The sequence below is a fragment of the Oryzias latipes genome, chromosome 21 (assembly GCF_002234675.1).
Source record: "Oryzias latipes chromosome 21, ASM223467v1".
NCBI classification, from domain to species: Eukaryota; Metazoa; Chordata; class Actinopteri; order Beloniformes; family Adrianichthyidae; genus Oryzias; species Oryzias latipes.
Window position 1 is genome coordinate 8,410,334 of NC_019879.2, and position 16,128 is coordinate 8,426,461.

The following is a 16,128-nucleotide window of genomic DNA, read 5'->3' on the forward strand; positions in this document are numbered from 1 at the left end:
CTTTTTCAAGACTTCCCCATTGCAGAAATCTACATTTCTTAGTATATTTGTTGTCAAAAATAATTGACAAATGTTTCTACTATGTTCTAAAAAAACATAGAGATCACACACCTTTCCCATGTTTGTCCAAGAGATGCTCCTAAAGTCTAGCAGTTATAGAGAGTTATGTCACATTATGGCATAACAATTTCAAATTCAATATGTCAAATTAAGTCGTTACAAGACTTTTTTTCTTCACTTTTTGTTCATTTTTCTTTGCAATAAGCCAAACAAAGATCCACTTGGTGTATGGATTTTACAGAAATGACTATTAGCTTTCTTGGGTCACAGGGAGTCATCCAGTCATTGTGAAAGTACCGACTTCTCATCATTTGGTTTTTAGACACTTAGGAAATTTGTAGGCCTGCCCTCAGAGGCTGGAATGACATATAAAAAGACCACAAATCACTGAAGTTTGGCACTTGAAGAGCCAACAATGCTACGAAAGGTACCTCCTTAGTTCTCATATGGGTTTGTGGGGTTGAGAATTGTTCTGAATTTCACTTGAGAAGTTTTCATTTTTAAAGATATGCAGTGTTCCATCCAGTTAAATTCTAACTTTAAATCTTTTTTTTTCTTCCTTTTTTGCATGCATTGGCCCTCTTTCACCTCCTCAGGGTATCACAGAGAGCTTTGGAGCTGCTATCCATGCCCTCAGCTCCAACCAGCTGACAGATGGTGTGATTCACAGGAGCAAGAGGATGATGCTGGACGCTCTGGGTGTTGGGCTGCTGGGAACCAGAACAACTGTCTTCAACAAGGCCCTCAAGTACAGCCAGGTACAGGAAACTGCACATATTGCATAACGGCAGCCTCAGTGGACTGAGACTGTAATGAAAACTAAAAACAATCTGTGAAAAATCCTGAATGACTTAACTGTCAACTGTTTGTGAAAAGTTTTTTTTCTCACAGTCGTGACTCATCACCGTTTCCTTCTCTTTTCATTCAGACGTTCACGGCGGATCAGAGGAGCAGTGTTTGGGGCAGATCGGACCTAACCCTCCCTCCTCATTACGCTGCATTTGTCAATGGCATCGCAGTAGGTTTACAACAGACATTCTTTTTAGTCACTTTTTCTTTTTTTTTTGGGTGTGGATTCTCAGCTCTGTCTTGCATCAGGTTCACTCCATGGACTTTGACGACACCTGGCACCCCGCCACTCATCCCTCAGGGGCGGTGTTGCCCGCTCTGTTGGCCCTGGCAGAGACGATGCCCAGCAGGCCCACTGGGTTGGACCTGCTGCTGGCCTTTAATGTGGGCATCGAGGTGCAGGGCAGGCTGATGAGGTTCTCCAGAGAGGCCTACAACATCCCTGAGAGGTGAGGTCTGCACTTATGTTTGCATTTCATGTTCTATTAACCTCTTGATGCCTGAATAAGAAGAAAAAAAACACTTTCACTTTTGTTTTTGCTTTCAATTAGATGCTAAATTAAGGTAATTTTGGAGCCAAAGTGGTTTGATGCATATTTGCATCAATATGTGTCTGTGGGTTCAGGAGCTATTCCTCAGAATTTCTTAATTTGCTTTAGATCTTAAAGAATTTTTAATCTACAGATAAAAGCAGAACACTCACGTTTTGCAAATATTTAAGAGTGCAGAGATCATGTGATTGGTTAATGTTACTTTTTTGACAAAAAAACATCTATTATTATCTGGGTTTTGTAATTTGCCCATCTCACATGATTTGATACGCATCTCAATCTGTGATTTTTAACCAATATTGCTGTTACTCTCATTGCTAGAGCAATTTTCTGATACCCATCAGTATCCCTCACATCCTAAATGTTTCTAAAGATCAACTAATAAAACCTCATGGCTCTGTTGACAGGTTCCACCCTCCCAGTGTTGTGGGGGTGATGGGGAGCGCTGCCGCCTCAGCTAAACTCCTTGGCCTGTCCCCCGCACAGTGCCGTCACGCTCTGGCTATTGCAGCTTCCTCCGCCGGGGCTCCTTTAGCCAACGCCGCCACACAAACCAAGCCCCTCCACATAGGAAATGCGGCCCGGAGAGGCTTGGAGGCAGCTCAGCTGGCCCAGATTGGACTGGAGGGAAACCAGGCCATGCTTGACATGTGCAGCGGCTTTGGGGTTTACTACAAAGACTACAGCCCCTCTGTGATGGCTCACTCCTCTTCCGGGGTCTTTAAATGGATTCTAGAGGAGCAGGATGTGGCGTTCAAGCGTATCCCCGCTCACCTGGCTATGCACTGGGTTGTGGAGGCCAGTCTGGCAGCTCGCAGGAAGCTCCAAAACAAAGAAGGGAGCTTTGATGTCAGCCGTATCAGCCGCGTCACGCTGCACGTGCCTCCATCCAAGTACATCAACTGCCCCTTCCCTGACTCAGAACACCAGGCCAGGCACTCGTTCCAGTTCAACGCCAGCTCAGCTCTGCTGGACAACAAGGTGACAGTCGCATCCTACCATCCAGCTCAAATCAACCGCTCTGCCCTGAAGGAGCTTCTGTCCAAAGTGGAGGTGCAGACGCCTGAAGATAACCGGCCCAGCTTTGATCACATGTACTGTCAGGTGGAGATTGAAACCACCCTGGGGCTGAGCTACACCGCCAGGTGCAATACCTTCTACGGCCACTGGAGGAAGCCACTGAGCCAGGAAGACCTGGTGGACAAATTCCAGGCTAATGCCTCGTCTGTGCTGAATACAGAAGGGGTGGAGGGGCTGATCCATGTGGTGGGGAACATTGAGAGGATCACAGATTGTTCTGATCTGTATTCATTCCTGAGGCGCACCAGCAGATGTCCAGAACAAGAACTATACGATTATGCCAGAAGTGCAGCATCTTAAAGAAGTGATGGACACCTAAACTTTTGATGTACTTGTTTATTTTATGTGCAATAAACTCTGCTAAGGAAAAGCTCATGTCTGTTTTTATTTAGAAAGTTACTGGTGTAAATTTAAGGAAATCTGGTTCACATTTAAATCTGAATATAAAGGAAAACACAAAGCTTCTATTTGTCAGATCATAATAATTTCAAAAGCTATTTTTACAACTTCCCTCCATTTTCTGTAGTCATTCAAACTGAAATAAATCAGGCGAGTTTCAGGATACCCTGAACCATCGACCCGATTCCGTCAAAAATCTCGTGGATGGGAGCGTTGCACATGAAGGCGCAAGTGGTGACCAGCTTGTTCTTCCCGTCCACGTGGCTCTCCGTCACGCTCTTGCTGACGTGTTTGCAGCCCAGCTGGTTGATGGCTGCTGCAGTGTCACTGGTGTCCGGATACCTGGGGGAGCCAGGAAGAGAGTGAGACAGAAATAACCCCACACATGTTTTATGGTGTTACATGAACAAAAACAGAACCGTATGCATCAATGTGTGTGTCTATAAAGGGAGCAAAAACACTGGAAAGCCTTTTCTTTGTCCTTGAAATAAATCAATATTGTTCAATTAGGTCAGGGGTCTGCAAGCTGTGGCTCTTTTCCCACTCCATTGTGGTTCTCAGGTTAAAGAAAAATAAAGCGTTTTTCATTTTAAAAAGTAACTTTAGAGCAAAAAGTAAATAAGCAGTTAAGAGAGGGAAAAAAAGTAAAGTAACGCATCAATCTACGAGGCTCCTGACTATAGTACCCATGATGCTCCAACAATCAAGCGGTTCGTCTTTGTAGTTTGACAAAGTCGGACTCAACATTGACAGAAAATCAATTGGAGATCAGTGAGCACCACCAGAATTCCTGCTTAATGCATAAGAACCCAGGTGTGATGAACGGCAGACCAAGTGGACCACGGATCACATTTCTGATGTTCTTATGTTACACGGATGTGACCATGGGTTCTCATGCATACCGGATTATGAAGCTTATTTTACATTTTTAAACAAATTAAAGGATTTTAAGTGCACCTTAAAGGTTCAAAAAAATACAGTAGGAGTCAATTAGTTCTTGGTTATTTAGATTTAGAAATCTCTGGTTTAGATGCACCACAAACAGTAAAAATAACTTATTTAAATCACTGTTAACATCACACTACTACACTTGCTGCATAGAGATGATCTTATGTGGTATACGGTGTCTTTTATTTTGAAAAGAAGTCATGTGAACCTCAGCCAAAAGTTACAATCTATAACTAAAACATTTGGGAAATGTTCTCTTTGTTTTATTTATGCCCATAAAAACCAAATAGTTCATTTATATTCATCCTAATAGTACTAATAACATAAATACAAATCCTTGTTTTATTTTTCTAAAGGGCGATGTAAATAAGTGGCTCCTACTGGGTTGTAGTCAGTGAGAATTTGACCCAAATAGCTCTTTTAGTGTTGAAGGTTGCACACTGGTTTAGACCCATCCGACATACCTCTCGTCCTTTTCAATGCCAACAGTGACCTCACACCCAGGAAACACTTTGGCAGCCAGGACAGGTGAGATGCAGCAGAGGCCGATGGGTTTGCCCTCTCCGTGGAACGCCTGCAGAGCCGCCTTCACCTCGCCGTTAACGGAGCAGTCCTTCCCCTGCATCGCCCACGTGCAGAGGTTCTTTGCTGCTCCAAAACCACCTGAGCAGGAAGTAAAAGGACTCAGAAGATTCAACTTTTAGCTTATCTTTGTCCAGATATAAGGAGACAAGAGAAAGTTACCCAGACCTGGAAAAATAACCGCATCGTGGTCTTTGACGCTCAGCTTAGACAGATCCTGGATGTTTCCACGGGCGAGCCTCGCACTCTCCACGAGCACGTTTCTTTTCTCCTCGGCAGGCTCACCTTTCAGGTGGTTCACAACATGCATCTGCTCGATGTTGGGAGCAAACATCTGAACCTGCAACGCAGCAGATATGTCTGTTGAATCAAACTTTGTTCATCACAAATGCATTTACTTGGACACAATCAGGGATAGAATTTATTTTGTAGGCCATGAAGAGAACTAATTATGAACATACTATAAATTCATAAGAGCAGTTTATTTGATACCGAAAAGTCACACACAAAAAATGTAACCATGATGTCTGTTGATTCATAAGTTCTGCATCTTTACTGGGTTTTCTCAAAGAACCAGCCTTTCCAGTGTTCTTTTAATGACGATTATGCCATTTTCAGTCAAACTCAAAAAAATCGGAGTCGTGTTCTAGGACATAGTTTTGGCTATATGAGTTCTCATATGAAATCAATGAGGCCATCAAAAAATTCCTCTTTGAGTTGTGGGCGGGACTGTTGGCACAAAGTAAGCCCGCCCCACACCCCATCACCCATCCGTTCACATGTTCTACTGCTCGCACTAACATTACCAGTGCAACAAACTTGGTGAGAAATATTGGAATGATTTGAATACAGAAATGTAATTTTAAGCTTTATTTTCTTTACAAACGTTCTCCATGGTCAGCAAAACGCTAAAATGCAACAAGGAAATGCTAAAAACACAATTTTAATAGAAGTGGGTCTTTAAGTTGTGTAAATCTGCACTGCCTCCTGGAAATGACAAACCCATTTAGGGGTGATATCTAATTTAAGACTGAATTTTTTTTTTTTTTTCACCATATTTTTTCCCTACTAATTTTATTTGTAAAAGGTGTGTGTGTGTATATATATATATATATATATATATATATATATATATATATATATTATATGTTCTCTGTGTTGACACCGCAGCAGTCAAACAGAGGAACTTGTGATCCATTGAATGATCTGCACACAGTATGACTGAGCAGCAGTAGAGGCTCTAGAGGTCACACGGGTGTCACTGACACCACACCTGAGTTAACTAAAGAAAAACTGGAGAGGTGCATTAGAAAAGGGCTCAGAGGAGGGTGTCAAGAAGGTGTGGCGCTCCTCCTGCCCCCTCCTGTCACCCTCAACCCCTAAATTTGCTCCTGCACTTGACTTACAGTAGCTCCTCCTCTGCTCAGATGCACCAAAACGGCGGAGGCCTCGTGGATTTCGCTGCCGTCATAAACCCCGCAGCCCGCCAGCACCACCGCCACGCGCTTTGCCATCTGTGCGGAGTAGTAACTTTTGCGGAAGTTCTGGTGTGTTCTGGCGCTCAGCAGACTTCTACCACAACCGTGGAGCAGAGTGAGCATGATGGACGCCCCCAGTGCGCAACTGCTACTTCTGCACTCCAAATTTAAAGTTGATGCACAGGTGCCACGGCGCATCACTGCCACCCTGCGGTAAAACATTAGAACTGCAGCTCGTTTTGGTCTACTGCAGTGCTTCTCAATTATTTTTTCCAAGGCCCCCATTGGAAAAAGAAAATGTTTCCCCCCCACCACCACACAAACACTCGCCGCGGTGACTATAAATAAAATCAGAATCTATGAAAATTGTGTAAGCATACCTAAAATTGTACGTTTTAAAATCAACAAAAATAAGCTAAATCCACTTTCAACAAATATTACATTTATTTTGCCACACACAAACCCTTTTATAGTCTAAAACAAAAAAGAAGCTTAAAGTGCCTGAAATAGGAATCGGTCAGTCCTTATTTAAACTAAAAATATTTTTGACCAATTGAACCATTTGATGCTGAGAAAAATAATTCAATCAATCAATAAATATTAAATGCAAATTGATCTTTCCAAGCACTTAGCCGCTGCCGCCATCGCCCCCGTTAAATTTGCACCCCGGGCAATTCCGGTATTACCTCTGCCTAAGGTCGCTACTACTGCGCGCCTCCCCCTGGCATCGCATCGCGTGCCCAACTATTTGAGAAGCCCTGGTTTAATGTCAGAGACGTCACAACACACCCATTAAAAACGCATACTTTATTCTCATAGGTACAATCTCATATTAAAATTAACATTTTTCATGATTTATTTGGTAACTTTCTCTGCATGATCTTTTCTTGTTTTTTTTTTTGTTTTTTTTGGTGGAACCCTTTTCATGCACTTCTTAGAGGTACACCCAAAATATCTTAATTCATTCGTTCATTTTCTACGGTTTTATCCCTTTCAGGGTCACGGGGCAGCCGGAGCCTTTCCCGGCCACATGTGGGTGAAGGCAGGGGATGCCCTGGACTGTTCTCCAGTCTGTCGCAGGGTATTTCATCTTAATGATTTTCTTTATTATTTTGTTTAGCCTGGGTTTACTTGTCTCTCATTGGTTTTGAGGTAGGCAGTAGGGTTAAGTAGGGGTGCAGGTAAAAACCTCAATTCAGTGAAATACCTCAATAACTCATTTGGTGATACTTGTATTGTAGGAAAGAAATCTTACGCTTTTAGATCTTTCCATGCGTGCGCGTTCAGGATTCGAGAGTGGTAAAGCAAACCAAGGATTCAACCGGATTAAAAATACACGAAGTTTATTGCCCTGACAATAGTTCTAACACGCATTAAAGACATTGTTGCAGATATCTGGATTCTCAAGTTAAAAGACCTACACACACACAAGAAAAAGAAAAAAAAGAAATATATAAAAAAAGTAAAATAAATGATTAATCACTTATTGAAAATGGTTAAATTGATCAATGTTAAATGCTATTACTTCACTTGCTCCAAAAATTCATAAATTGATTCAAAAATCTTTCCTTATGTAGCATAATTTTGCACATGTTTTTAACTTTTGATCCTTGATGAAATTTTGCTATGAAAATTCCTGAAACAGTGTTGTGTCTATTTTACTGAAATAGTATTATGTTTTAATTATATGAATGACTTTTATAAGTAACTTAATCTGCATATATTTTAGATGACTGATCTGCATTTGTCATGTTGATTTCTAAAATAGTTATTTTTTACATAATAATTAAGTAATTCATCTTTGTCATGTGCTTTATCGATACCTTATGATTTTTAATTCTGTGTGATAAAAACTGGGAACCGGATATTGATAAATCATGTAATAAAATAGTTATAGTATAACGGGGTGGGATCATATAAGTTTGCTTCCTTCCACTCCCTTTCAAGCAATATTTATTAATATGTCTAATTACCATACATTTGATGAGTTACTTTATGAATGTACAACTGATGATTATATTGCTTTGGTGTATTATTTCTACTTAATTGCTTGAAATAAACCATTTCAAATCAAATCAAAGCTTCATCCTCCACATGAGAACACGAATCTGAACACTTTCCCAAGGATAAGATGTTCAACCCAGATAGTAGAAATGTAGTCCATGACATATTTATTGCGTCTCTGGAAACTCCTAGATTTGCACAAAGAAGTCCTAGTTGCTGCTGCAACTACAAATGACAAGTGAAGGTCACTGGAGAATAAGTCCTAAAAGAGTTGAAAATGAGTTCACTTTACACTAAAGATGAAACTGCAATATAATAAAGAATAAGATCTAAAAACATTCATTTTATATAGTATCGATTCAAAATCTTTTAAAAAAGATATTTATTTAATCAATAATGAGCCTCCTTCAGCATCTGACTCTTGTTTTCCACTTAAACCCCTGACCGCTAGTTGGCAGCAGAGCACATGGAGCCTCTTTGAGCAGCTCTACACCACAAAACTACAAGATCTTAGCGAAAATGATTCGTGTTGTGAGTTATTGATTCGTGTTGTGAGTTATTGATTCGTGTTGAGAGTTATTGATTCGTGTTGAGAGTTATTGTATTGTGAATTATTGTTTTGTGTTGTGAGTTATTGTTTCGTGTTGTGAGTTATTGTGTTGAGAGTTCTTGTTTTGTGTTGTGAGTTAATTTTTTCGTGTTGTGCGTTATTGTGTTGTGAGTTATTGTGTTGTGAGTTATTGTTTTGTGTTGTGAGTTCTTGTGTTGTGAGTTATTGTGTGGTGAGTTATTGTGTTGCGAGTTCTTGTGTTGTGAGTTATTGTGTTGCGTGGTGAGTTCTTGTGTTGTGAGTTATTGTTTTGTGTTGTGAGTTAATATTTTAGTTTTGTGACAAATCGTATTCTGTTATTTTGTGTAGTGTTGTGACCCTTCTGAGCCACGGCACATATGTGTTTAGGAAACGCACAGCAGAGAGCTTTACTTCTTCTTCTGCACATTTAGTGATGAAACTGTTCTAACTCTGACTGATTTCTTTAGAAAATCTGAGAGTGAAGCAACCATCCACGCAGGTGAAAAATCTCATTCCCGATCGTTTGCTTTGGGAGTATTTTTACTTTGGGTTCTGTTTGCAGTTTCAGGCCGGGAGGTATTTGACAGATTTGCCCATTTTTACCTGCAGACAATGTTTCCACCTGGAAGGACAGCTGTGACTGAGGCTCATTGGGGCTTTGTTTTAAAGCAGAGGTGGGCAATTCCAGTCCTCCAGGGCCAGTGTCCCTGCAGGTTTTTGGTGTTTCCTTGCTTTAACACAACCACAAAAACACGACATTAACAGAGTTGTGCAGACCTAGTTGATGTGGGGATGATGATTATTATTAAAATCAGGTGAGTTGAAACAGGGACATTTATAAAACCTGCAGGACACCGGCCCCTGGGGGCCAAAACTGTCCACCACTGTTGTAGAGTAAGGCTTTGGAAACTCTATAGACAGAGTAAACTTCAACCATGATAATGTCTCAGTTCATTGTTCTTTCTTTGTGTGAATTGCTCTTAGTCTGGCCCATCCTCTGGCATCAATAGACCCTGGCAGGGCTATCAAATGGGGATTTTTTTTGGGCACGCAAACCCCTCCACCGCGATAAGGTGGCAATTCAAGGAGGGGGAATTTTTTTTTTTTTTTTTGCTTTTTAATTTTACTTTTAAGATACATGATACTTTTGCTATTTTTTTTATTTCATTGTATTTATTTTTTTATTTTAAGTATTAGTGGACTAGAGTTTGAGGGGGTTTTTTGGACAAAGGGAGAAACCAGAGCACCTGGAGAAAAACCTGTGGTTAAAAAAAAGCTTTTATTTGCTATTTATTTTATTTTATTTCATTATATTTATTTCTTCATTCTAAGTATTAGATCAGAGTTTGGGGCTTTTTTGGACAGAGGGAGAAACCAGAGCGCCTGGAGAAAACCCTGTAGTTAAAATAGCTTTTATAAGATATTTATTTTATTTCATTTTATGTATTTCTTTATTCTAAGTATTAGGAGATTAGACATTGGGGGGATTTTTTTTGGACAGAGGGAGAAACCAGAGCGCCTGGAGAAAACCCTGTTTAGATCAAAGGAGGGCGGGGGGGGGGGCAACACATTTGAATAACCAACGAGAAAAATATAGCTGGGCTATCACTAAAATAAAATAAAAAATGTTATCATCAAACAAAATAAAAACTAAGATAAAAAGTAAAACAGAACCAAAGTAGTTAAAGAAAACCTAGCTAAGATGTAAAAGGGGTGTCAAGGAAAGTTCCCTTTAAAACAATAAAATAAAAAATAGACTAGAATATACATATTTACAAGATACACATTTAGAATAGAAAAACAGAAAAAGCCACAGCAGTTTTTACCCACACAACAATAATTAAATGTTTAACTCTTTAGCACTGGAGCTTTTCCTACAGTTTGGCCGTTCTTGGACGGTCATAACTCCATCTAAGGTGTTAAAAGAGTCAAAGCCTAAATGTGTGTGGGTGTTGGGGGCTTAGTGTGTGTGAGGGCTGTGGGGGGGCTTGGTGTGTGTGAAAGTGCTGTGGGGGAGCTTAGTGTGTGTGAGGGCTGTGGGGGGGCTTGGTGTGTGTGAGGTCAATGGCGTATACTTATAAAGCGCTTTTTTACCTTTTCGAAGGTCCAAAGCGCTTTACAGTCACAGACCCATTCACGCACATTCACACACATTCACACACTGGTGGCGGCTCACTGCTGAACACTGGCGCCAACCTTCCACCAGAGGCAAGGTGGAGTTCAGTGTCTCGCCCAAGGACACTTTGACACAAGGGTGTGCAGGGCGGAAATTGAACCTGCATCTTCGATCAGGGGTCGACCCCCCTATGACTGCACCACGCCCCAGGATTGTTGTGTGTGTGTGTGTGTGGGGGGGGGGGGGGGGGGGGGGGGCTGTGGTCGAGGTCCACTCAGTCCTTTTTTCTAGACCTTCTAAACAGGTTCAGGAGCCTCCGACCAACACCTTTCTTTGTGGTCTTCTCTTTCAGCTCATCCACCTGCTGCTGTAGTTGATGAATTTGGACCTGGAAATCCTCTTGAGTTTTTCTGATGATGGTCTTTTTCTTCTTGACAACTTTCTTCAGGTGAGCGATTTGTTGTGAAAGGGTGGACTTTTCTTCTTCCAGCTGTTGTCTTTCTTGTTCCAGCTGCTTCTGGCCTTCCAGTTCTTTCTGGACCAAAGCAGCTCTTAATTTGGTGGACTCCTTTACCTTCAGGTCAAAACTGAGTTTGGCTACATTTGTTTTGATCCTCTCTTGTTCAATCCTTTCTTGCAACAGGTGTATTTCCCTGCTGAGGTCCATTTTATTCTTGAGAGCGGCCTGTGTTATTGTCTCAAGCTGTTGGTCTCTTTGCTCCAGCTTTTTGCTCCAAATGACTTCAGACTGGCTTATGATGGCATCTTTTTCTCTGATGGTTCTTTGTAATTTTTCCATCTCCTTATTTTCAGTTCGGTGACATGCTGCCTTATGCTTCTCACAATTCCTTTGTAATTCACCAATTTCTTCCAGCAGGGAGTCTTTTTCCTCCTGACATCTTTTTATTTCGCCTTCCATCTGATCCATTTGGGAATTTAACTTCCTATTATAGTGTTCTTCAAGATCCTTTCTCTCCTTTTCAAAATTGTTGATGAGACCCGTAAATTCCTTCTCGTGCTCCCGTTTTAGTCCCTCAATCTGACATTGTAGCTTGAAGATCTCACCACTTGAGGCTGCATTAGAATTTTTTATTGCGGCCTTTTCCTCCTCATGAACTTTTCTTAGTTCAGCCATTTCTTGCTTGAGGGAGAGGTTTTCTTCTCTTTCTTTAGCCAGCTGATTATATGCTTCTGTTAATGTCAGCTCATGGTAGTTTAGAAGACACTCTTTCTGCATTTCCAATTGGCTGGTGAGGTCCAAATGTTCCTGCTCATGCTGCGCTTTTAGGTCGTCCATCTGACGGAGTAGTTGGACATTCTTTTTCTTGGAGACTCTTTTAGATTTGGTCACCTCAGTCTCCTTGTCCTTCAGAGCTGTCTTTAGATGAGCGATTTCTTGTAAGACGGAGGACTTGTCTTCCTGCCATTGCTGTCTTTCTTGGCTCATCTGTTCTTCAAGGTGTTCGGCTTTCCCAGCAGCTTCCCGCAGCATGTAATCTTTCTTCTGTTGCTCCATTTTTAGATCGTCAATCTGACCGAGTAGTTTTACGATCCTTGTCCTGGAGACCTTTTCAAATTTGCTCATGATGGTCTCTTTTTCTGTGATAGTTTCTCTTAACTGTTCCATGCTCTTCTCATTTTTAGAGAGCAATTCCAAAAACTTCTTTTCAGTGGCGGCCTTATCCTCCTCATGAGCTTTTCTTAGTTCAGCCATTTCTTGCTTGAGGGAGGTGTTTTCTTCTCTTTCTTTAGCCAGCTTATTTTGTGCTTCAGTCATGTGGCTCAAAGAGGTTTCAGCTTTTGGTAAAAGTTCTGTCTTGTGGCTCATCTGCTCTTCAAAGTGATCAGCTTTCAGCTTTTCAGCATCCGCCAGCTTCTGATCTTTCTGCTGGAGAAGCTCCTTCAGACACTCTACTTCACTTTTCACAGCAGTGTTCTCTACTTGAAGTGCTTCTGCGTTCTCCACTGAGGTCGACTCAGATGTTGAAGTCGGCTCATCCAAAGCAGTTGTAGTTTGTTTTCCCTTTCCCAAAGGTTTGATTCCCTCAGGCTGAGTTGATTTAGGGACAGACACCGGCTTCACAGGAAAGAATGCAATTGGGCGAAAGGAGACGATTGGAGCAAGACTTAAGGGCTTTAACCCTAAGGTTTGGTTTTGCGGGCAGGTTTTTGGCTTGGAGTTTTCCCAATCCTGCTGTCTTTTTGGTTCAGGAGTTTCTGGAAATTCTTCCTCCTCATTTTTATAAAGGGGAGAATAATCATAGTAAGGAGTTTCTGGAGTCTCAGGAAATTCCTCTTCATCATCAGAAGGGGGGGGAGAGTAATCATTGTCTTCGTCAATGTCATCCCAGTCCATGAAAGTAGAATGAAACTCAAATTCAAAAGTGGACTCGTTCCCCACAACAGAATCCAAACTGCTGAGTTGAAAATTCTTTAGGGATTTTCGGACAGAACGGTGTCTTGATGATTCCATGATACGTTTTTTTGAGAATTCTAATTAGTTTGACAGCAAAGGTTATATGTAAACAAAGACACTTGTTAAACTTGGTACTTTGTTCTTTGCGATATACGAAACTTGCGTGCAACAATTGATCAGAATCTCAAGGTTTTTGCTCCTATTAGTAAACTTTTAACACTAACTCATGACAGATAATGTTACATCATATGACATCATTTGACATCAAATGTTTTCATTTGAAGTCATGTGACATCAAAAGTTAATATGATGTATCGATTACATCATTGGTGGTGTGATGCTTAGTGATGCAATCAGCTCCGAAATGGGGGAGGGTTTTTTTTTTTTTTGGGGGGGGGGGGGGGGGGTAATTATTGTTTTTACCAAAAATCTATTTTTGGGGTAAAGACGCACACGCAGACACACAAAAACGCACCTTTGCAAAATACACAATCAATCAACCTAAAATGGATCTGAATCCTGATATTGATGGCCAGGTGAAGTTTCAGGAGAGAAAGGGAGGTTAACTCCAAATTCTTGTTATGTTCACAAATGTTTCAAGATTAATTTATTTCAAGTTTTCATTGATTTGCACATTTAGATTTTTGGCAGGGGGTTTCATTTTTTTCCGTAGCCCCCTTTTGAGGTTACTATCAGGATTGCTTCAGTGTCAGATGTAAAATATTCAGTCTGCATAAAATTGGACAAACCGATTTTTAAGAAAAGTGAAATGCATTTAATTTGAGATCCATTGGCCTCTGTGAATGAATGAATTTATATGTAATAATAAGTGATAAGGCTACCATGTTGGTTGAGGCATTTTTTTCAACTGAGTAAAAAACAAAAAAACAAAGCTGCTTTATTTTGCTTTTCTGGTCCGGCCCAATTGAGATCAGAGGGGTTGAATGTGGCCCCCGACCCAAAATTAGTTTGACACCCCTGATCTAGGATGATGTCAATAGCCCATTAATAGTTCACATATAGATAGACAGACACAGATTCACTCACACACACACACGCACGCACGCACGAACAAGTATGTAAATGTTGTTAAAATTGTATTTGGTTATCAAAAAAGACCCCAAATTTGAGGTTTTCTTCATAGATTATTTAACAAATTGCATTATAAACTAAAATAAAAATAATACACAAATAAGCAATTAACATCTATGAATAATTAATAATGTAATACCTAAAATGTAACATAAAGTAACGTAAAGCTCTCATGTGCCTGTTTTCTGATGAATCCAACAGTTCAGGACTTTATTCCTCTCCCTCAGATATGTCACGTGATTCAAAACAAAACCACGTGTTTAACTTTGAGGAAGTAAACTTAGATTAGAGTCAAAAGCAGCTTTCACAGCTTCTCGCTGACTTTTGGTGTCTTCAGGTTTTCCCACATGGAGTTCGCCGTCCTTCTGAAGCTGCTGCTGTGTCTCGAAGCGGCTGCTTGGTTCGGAGTTGGCAGACAGAAGCAGTGGCCCGTACCGTACAGGTAGGATTTACGGGGTGCCAGGTCATGTGACCGACCGTTTCGACTTTATTCGAGCTGTCCTACGCATGTTTTGTTGTGTTTTCCCCCTTTTTAAATGGACTTCTTGTGTCACCGCATTAAGTGGAGCATTGAAAGTCTAACAGCCTCACAAAAACGACGAGCTATGAAAGCTGTGCGGCGTTCAAGTGACTCACGAAACTCTGGACTCTGCAATGCTTTTATCCAATTACTGACTTTTTAACATATTTAATGAATGTTCATTTACTTTGAGGCCAAAATAAAGTCCAGTGGCAACCGATGTTAGTTGTAGAAATTGCAGAATCAACTCATGGATACTAAATTATTTTAAACAATTTTAATTTAGCTTTCAGAACTAAAGGAAGCCTAAGGAATTCCCTAAATATCAAAATTTATAAAACACCAACTACTAAATATATATTTTGCCTAAATGATTTATTAAAAACTTAAATGATAGAATACCACAATAAATTGAAAATACCTCAGTTACCCGATGCAGAACTCCTTAATGTGGCTATTTAAATACAAAATTTGTGAGTTAGTGTTGTGTTGTGAGTTAATTGTTTTGTGTTATGAGTTAATTGTTTTGTGTTGTGAGTTAATAGTTTAGTGTTGTGACAATTTGTATTCTGTTATTTTGTGTAGTGTTGTGACCCTTCTGATCCACGGCACATATGTGTTTAGGAAACGCACAGCAGAGAGCTTTACTTCTTCTTCTGCACATTTAGTGATGAAAATGTTCTAACTCTGACTCATTTCTTTAGAAAATCTCTGTGTGAAGCAACCATCCACACAGGTGAAAAATCTCATTCCTGATCGTTTGCTTTGGAAGTATTTTTACTTTGGGCTCTGTTTGCAGTTTCAGGCCGGGAGGTATTTGACAGATTTGCCCATTTTTACCTACAAACAATGTTTCCACCTGTAAGGACAGCTGTGACTGAGGCGCATTGGGGCTTTGTTTTAGAGCAGAGGTGGGCAATTCCAGTCCTCCAGGGCCAGTGTCCCTGCAGGTTTTTGGTGTTTCCTTGCTTTAACACAACCACAAAAACACGACCTTAACAGAATTGTGCGGACCTAGTTGATGTGGGGATGATGATTATTATTAAAATCAGGTGAGTTGAAACAGGGACATTTATAAAACCTGCAGGACACCGGCCCCAGGGGGCCAAAACTGTCCACCACTGTTTTAGGGTAAGGCTTTGGAAACTCTTTAGACAGAGTAAACTTCTGGCACATCCTCTTGCATCAATAGACCCTGGCAGGGGCTATCAAATGGGGATTTTTTTTGGGCACATTTGCTGATACTTGTATCGATTCAAAATCTTTTCTAAATGATATTTATTTAATCAATATTGAGCGTCCTTCAGCATCTGACTGTTGTTTTCCACTGAAACCCCTGACGCTAGTTAGCAGCAGAGCACACGGAGCCCCTTTGAGCAGCTCTACACCACAAAACTACAAGATCTTAGCGAAAATGATTCGTGTTGTGATTCATTGTTTCGTGTTGTGAGTTATTGTTTCG

The 16,128-nt window shown here is 40.7% G+C and overlaps 3 protein-coding genes across 3 annotated transcripts in view; 2 read left to right on the forward strand and 1 right to left on the reverse strand.

The window, feature by feature from the left end:
• The first annotated feature begins 319 nt into the window (after positions 1–319).
• On the forward strand, positions 320–3,028 carry acod1 (aconitate decarboxylase 1). The gene is made up of 5 exons (XM_004081566.4): positions 320–487; positions 657–818; positions 989–1,078; positions 1,159–1,358; positions 1,868–3,028. The coding sequence occupies exons 1-5, from the start codon at positions 476–478 to the stop codon at positions 2,838–2,840; spliced, it is 1,437 nt and encodes a 478-aa protein (XP_004081614.1). The 5' UTR covers positions 320–475; the 3' UTR covers positions 2,841–3,028.
• Positions 2,860–6,121, reverse strand: LOC101161680 (ES1 protein homolog, mitochondrial). Its single transcript, XM_004081457.3, has 4 exons — positions 5,876–6,121; positions 4,638–4,809; positions 4,352–4,550; positions 2,860–3,281 (listed from the first exon to the last, which is right to left on the reverse strand). The coding sequence occupies exons 1-4, from the start codon at positions 6,068–6,070 to the stop codon at positions 3,086–3,088; spliced, it is 762 nt and encodes a 253-aa protein (XP_004081505.1). The 5' UTR covers positions 6,071–6,121; the 3' UTR covers positions 2,860–3,085.
• A 4,855-nt stretch (positions 6,122–10,976) lies between these two features.
• cln5 (CLN5, intracellular trafficking protein) overlaps positions 10,977–16,128 on the forward strand; it is a 46,648-nt gene continuing 41,496 nt past the window's right edge. The window contains exons 1-2 of the mRNA XM_023950521.1: positions 10,977–11,086; positions 14,484–14,588. The gene's annotated coding sequence lies outside the window, so the exon portion shown is untranslated. The remainder of the gene's footprint in view (positions 11,087–14,483; positions 14,589–16,128) is intronic.

What these genes read in the sequence shown, in the direction of transcription:
- acod1 (XM_004081566.4), top strand. An exon ending in CATTTGTCAATGGCATCGCA is followed by an intron (nt 1,079 to 1,158) that starts GTAGGTTTACAA and finishes GTCTTGCATCAG; the next exon opens with GTTCACTCCATGGACTTTGA. An exon ending in GCCTACAACATCCCTGAGAG is followed by an intron (nt 1,359 to 1,867) that starts GTGAGGTCTGCA and finishes CTCTGTTGACAG; the next exon opens with GTTCCACCCTCCCAGTGTTG.
- LOC101161680 (XM_004081457.3), bottom strand. Translation starts at nt 6,070, where the DNA reads ATGCTCACTCTGCTCCACGGTTGTGGTAGAAGTCTGCTGAGCGCCAGA. An exon ending in CGATGCGGTTATTTTTCCAG is followed by an intron (nt 4,551 to 4,637) that starts GTCTGGGTAACT and finishes CTTCCTGCTCAG; the next exon opens with GTGGTTTTGGAGCAGCAAAG. An exon ending in GGCATTGAAAAGGACGAGAG is followed by an intron (nt 3,282 to 4,351) that starts GTATGTCGGATG and finishes TGGCTCCCCCAG; the next exon opens with GTATCCGGACACCAGTGACA.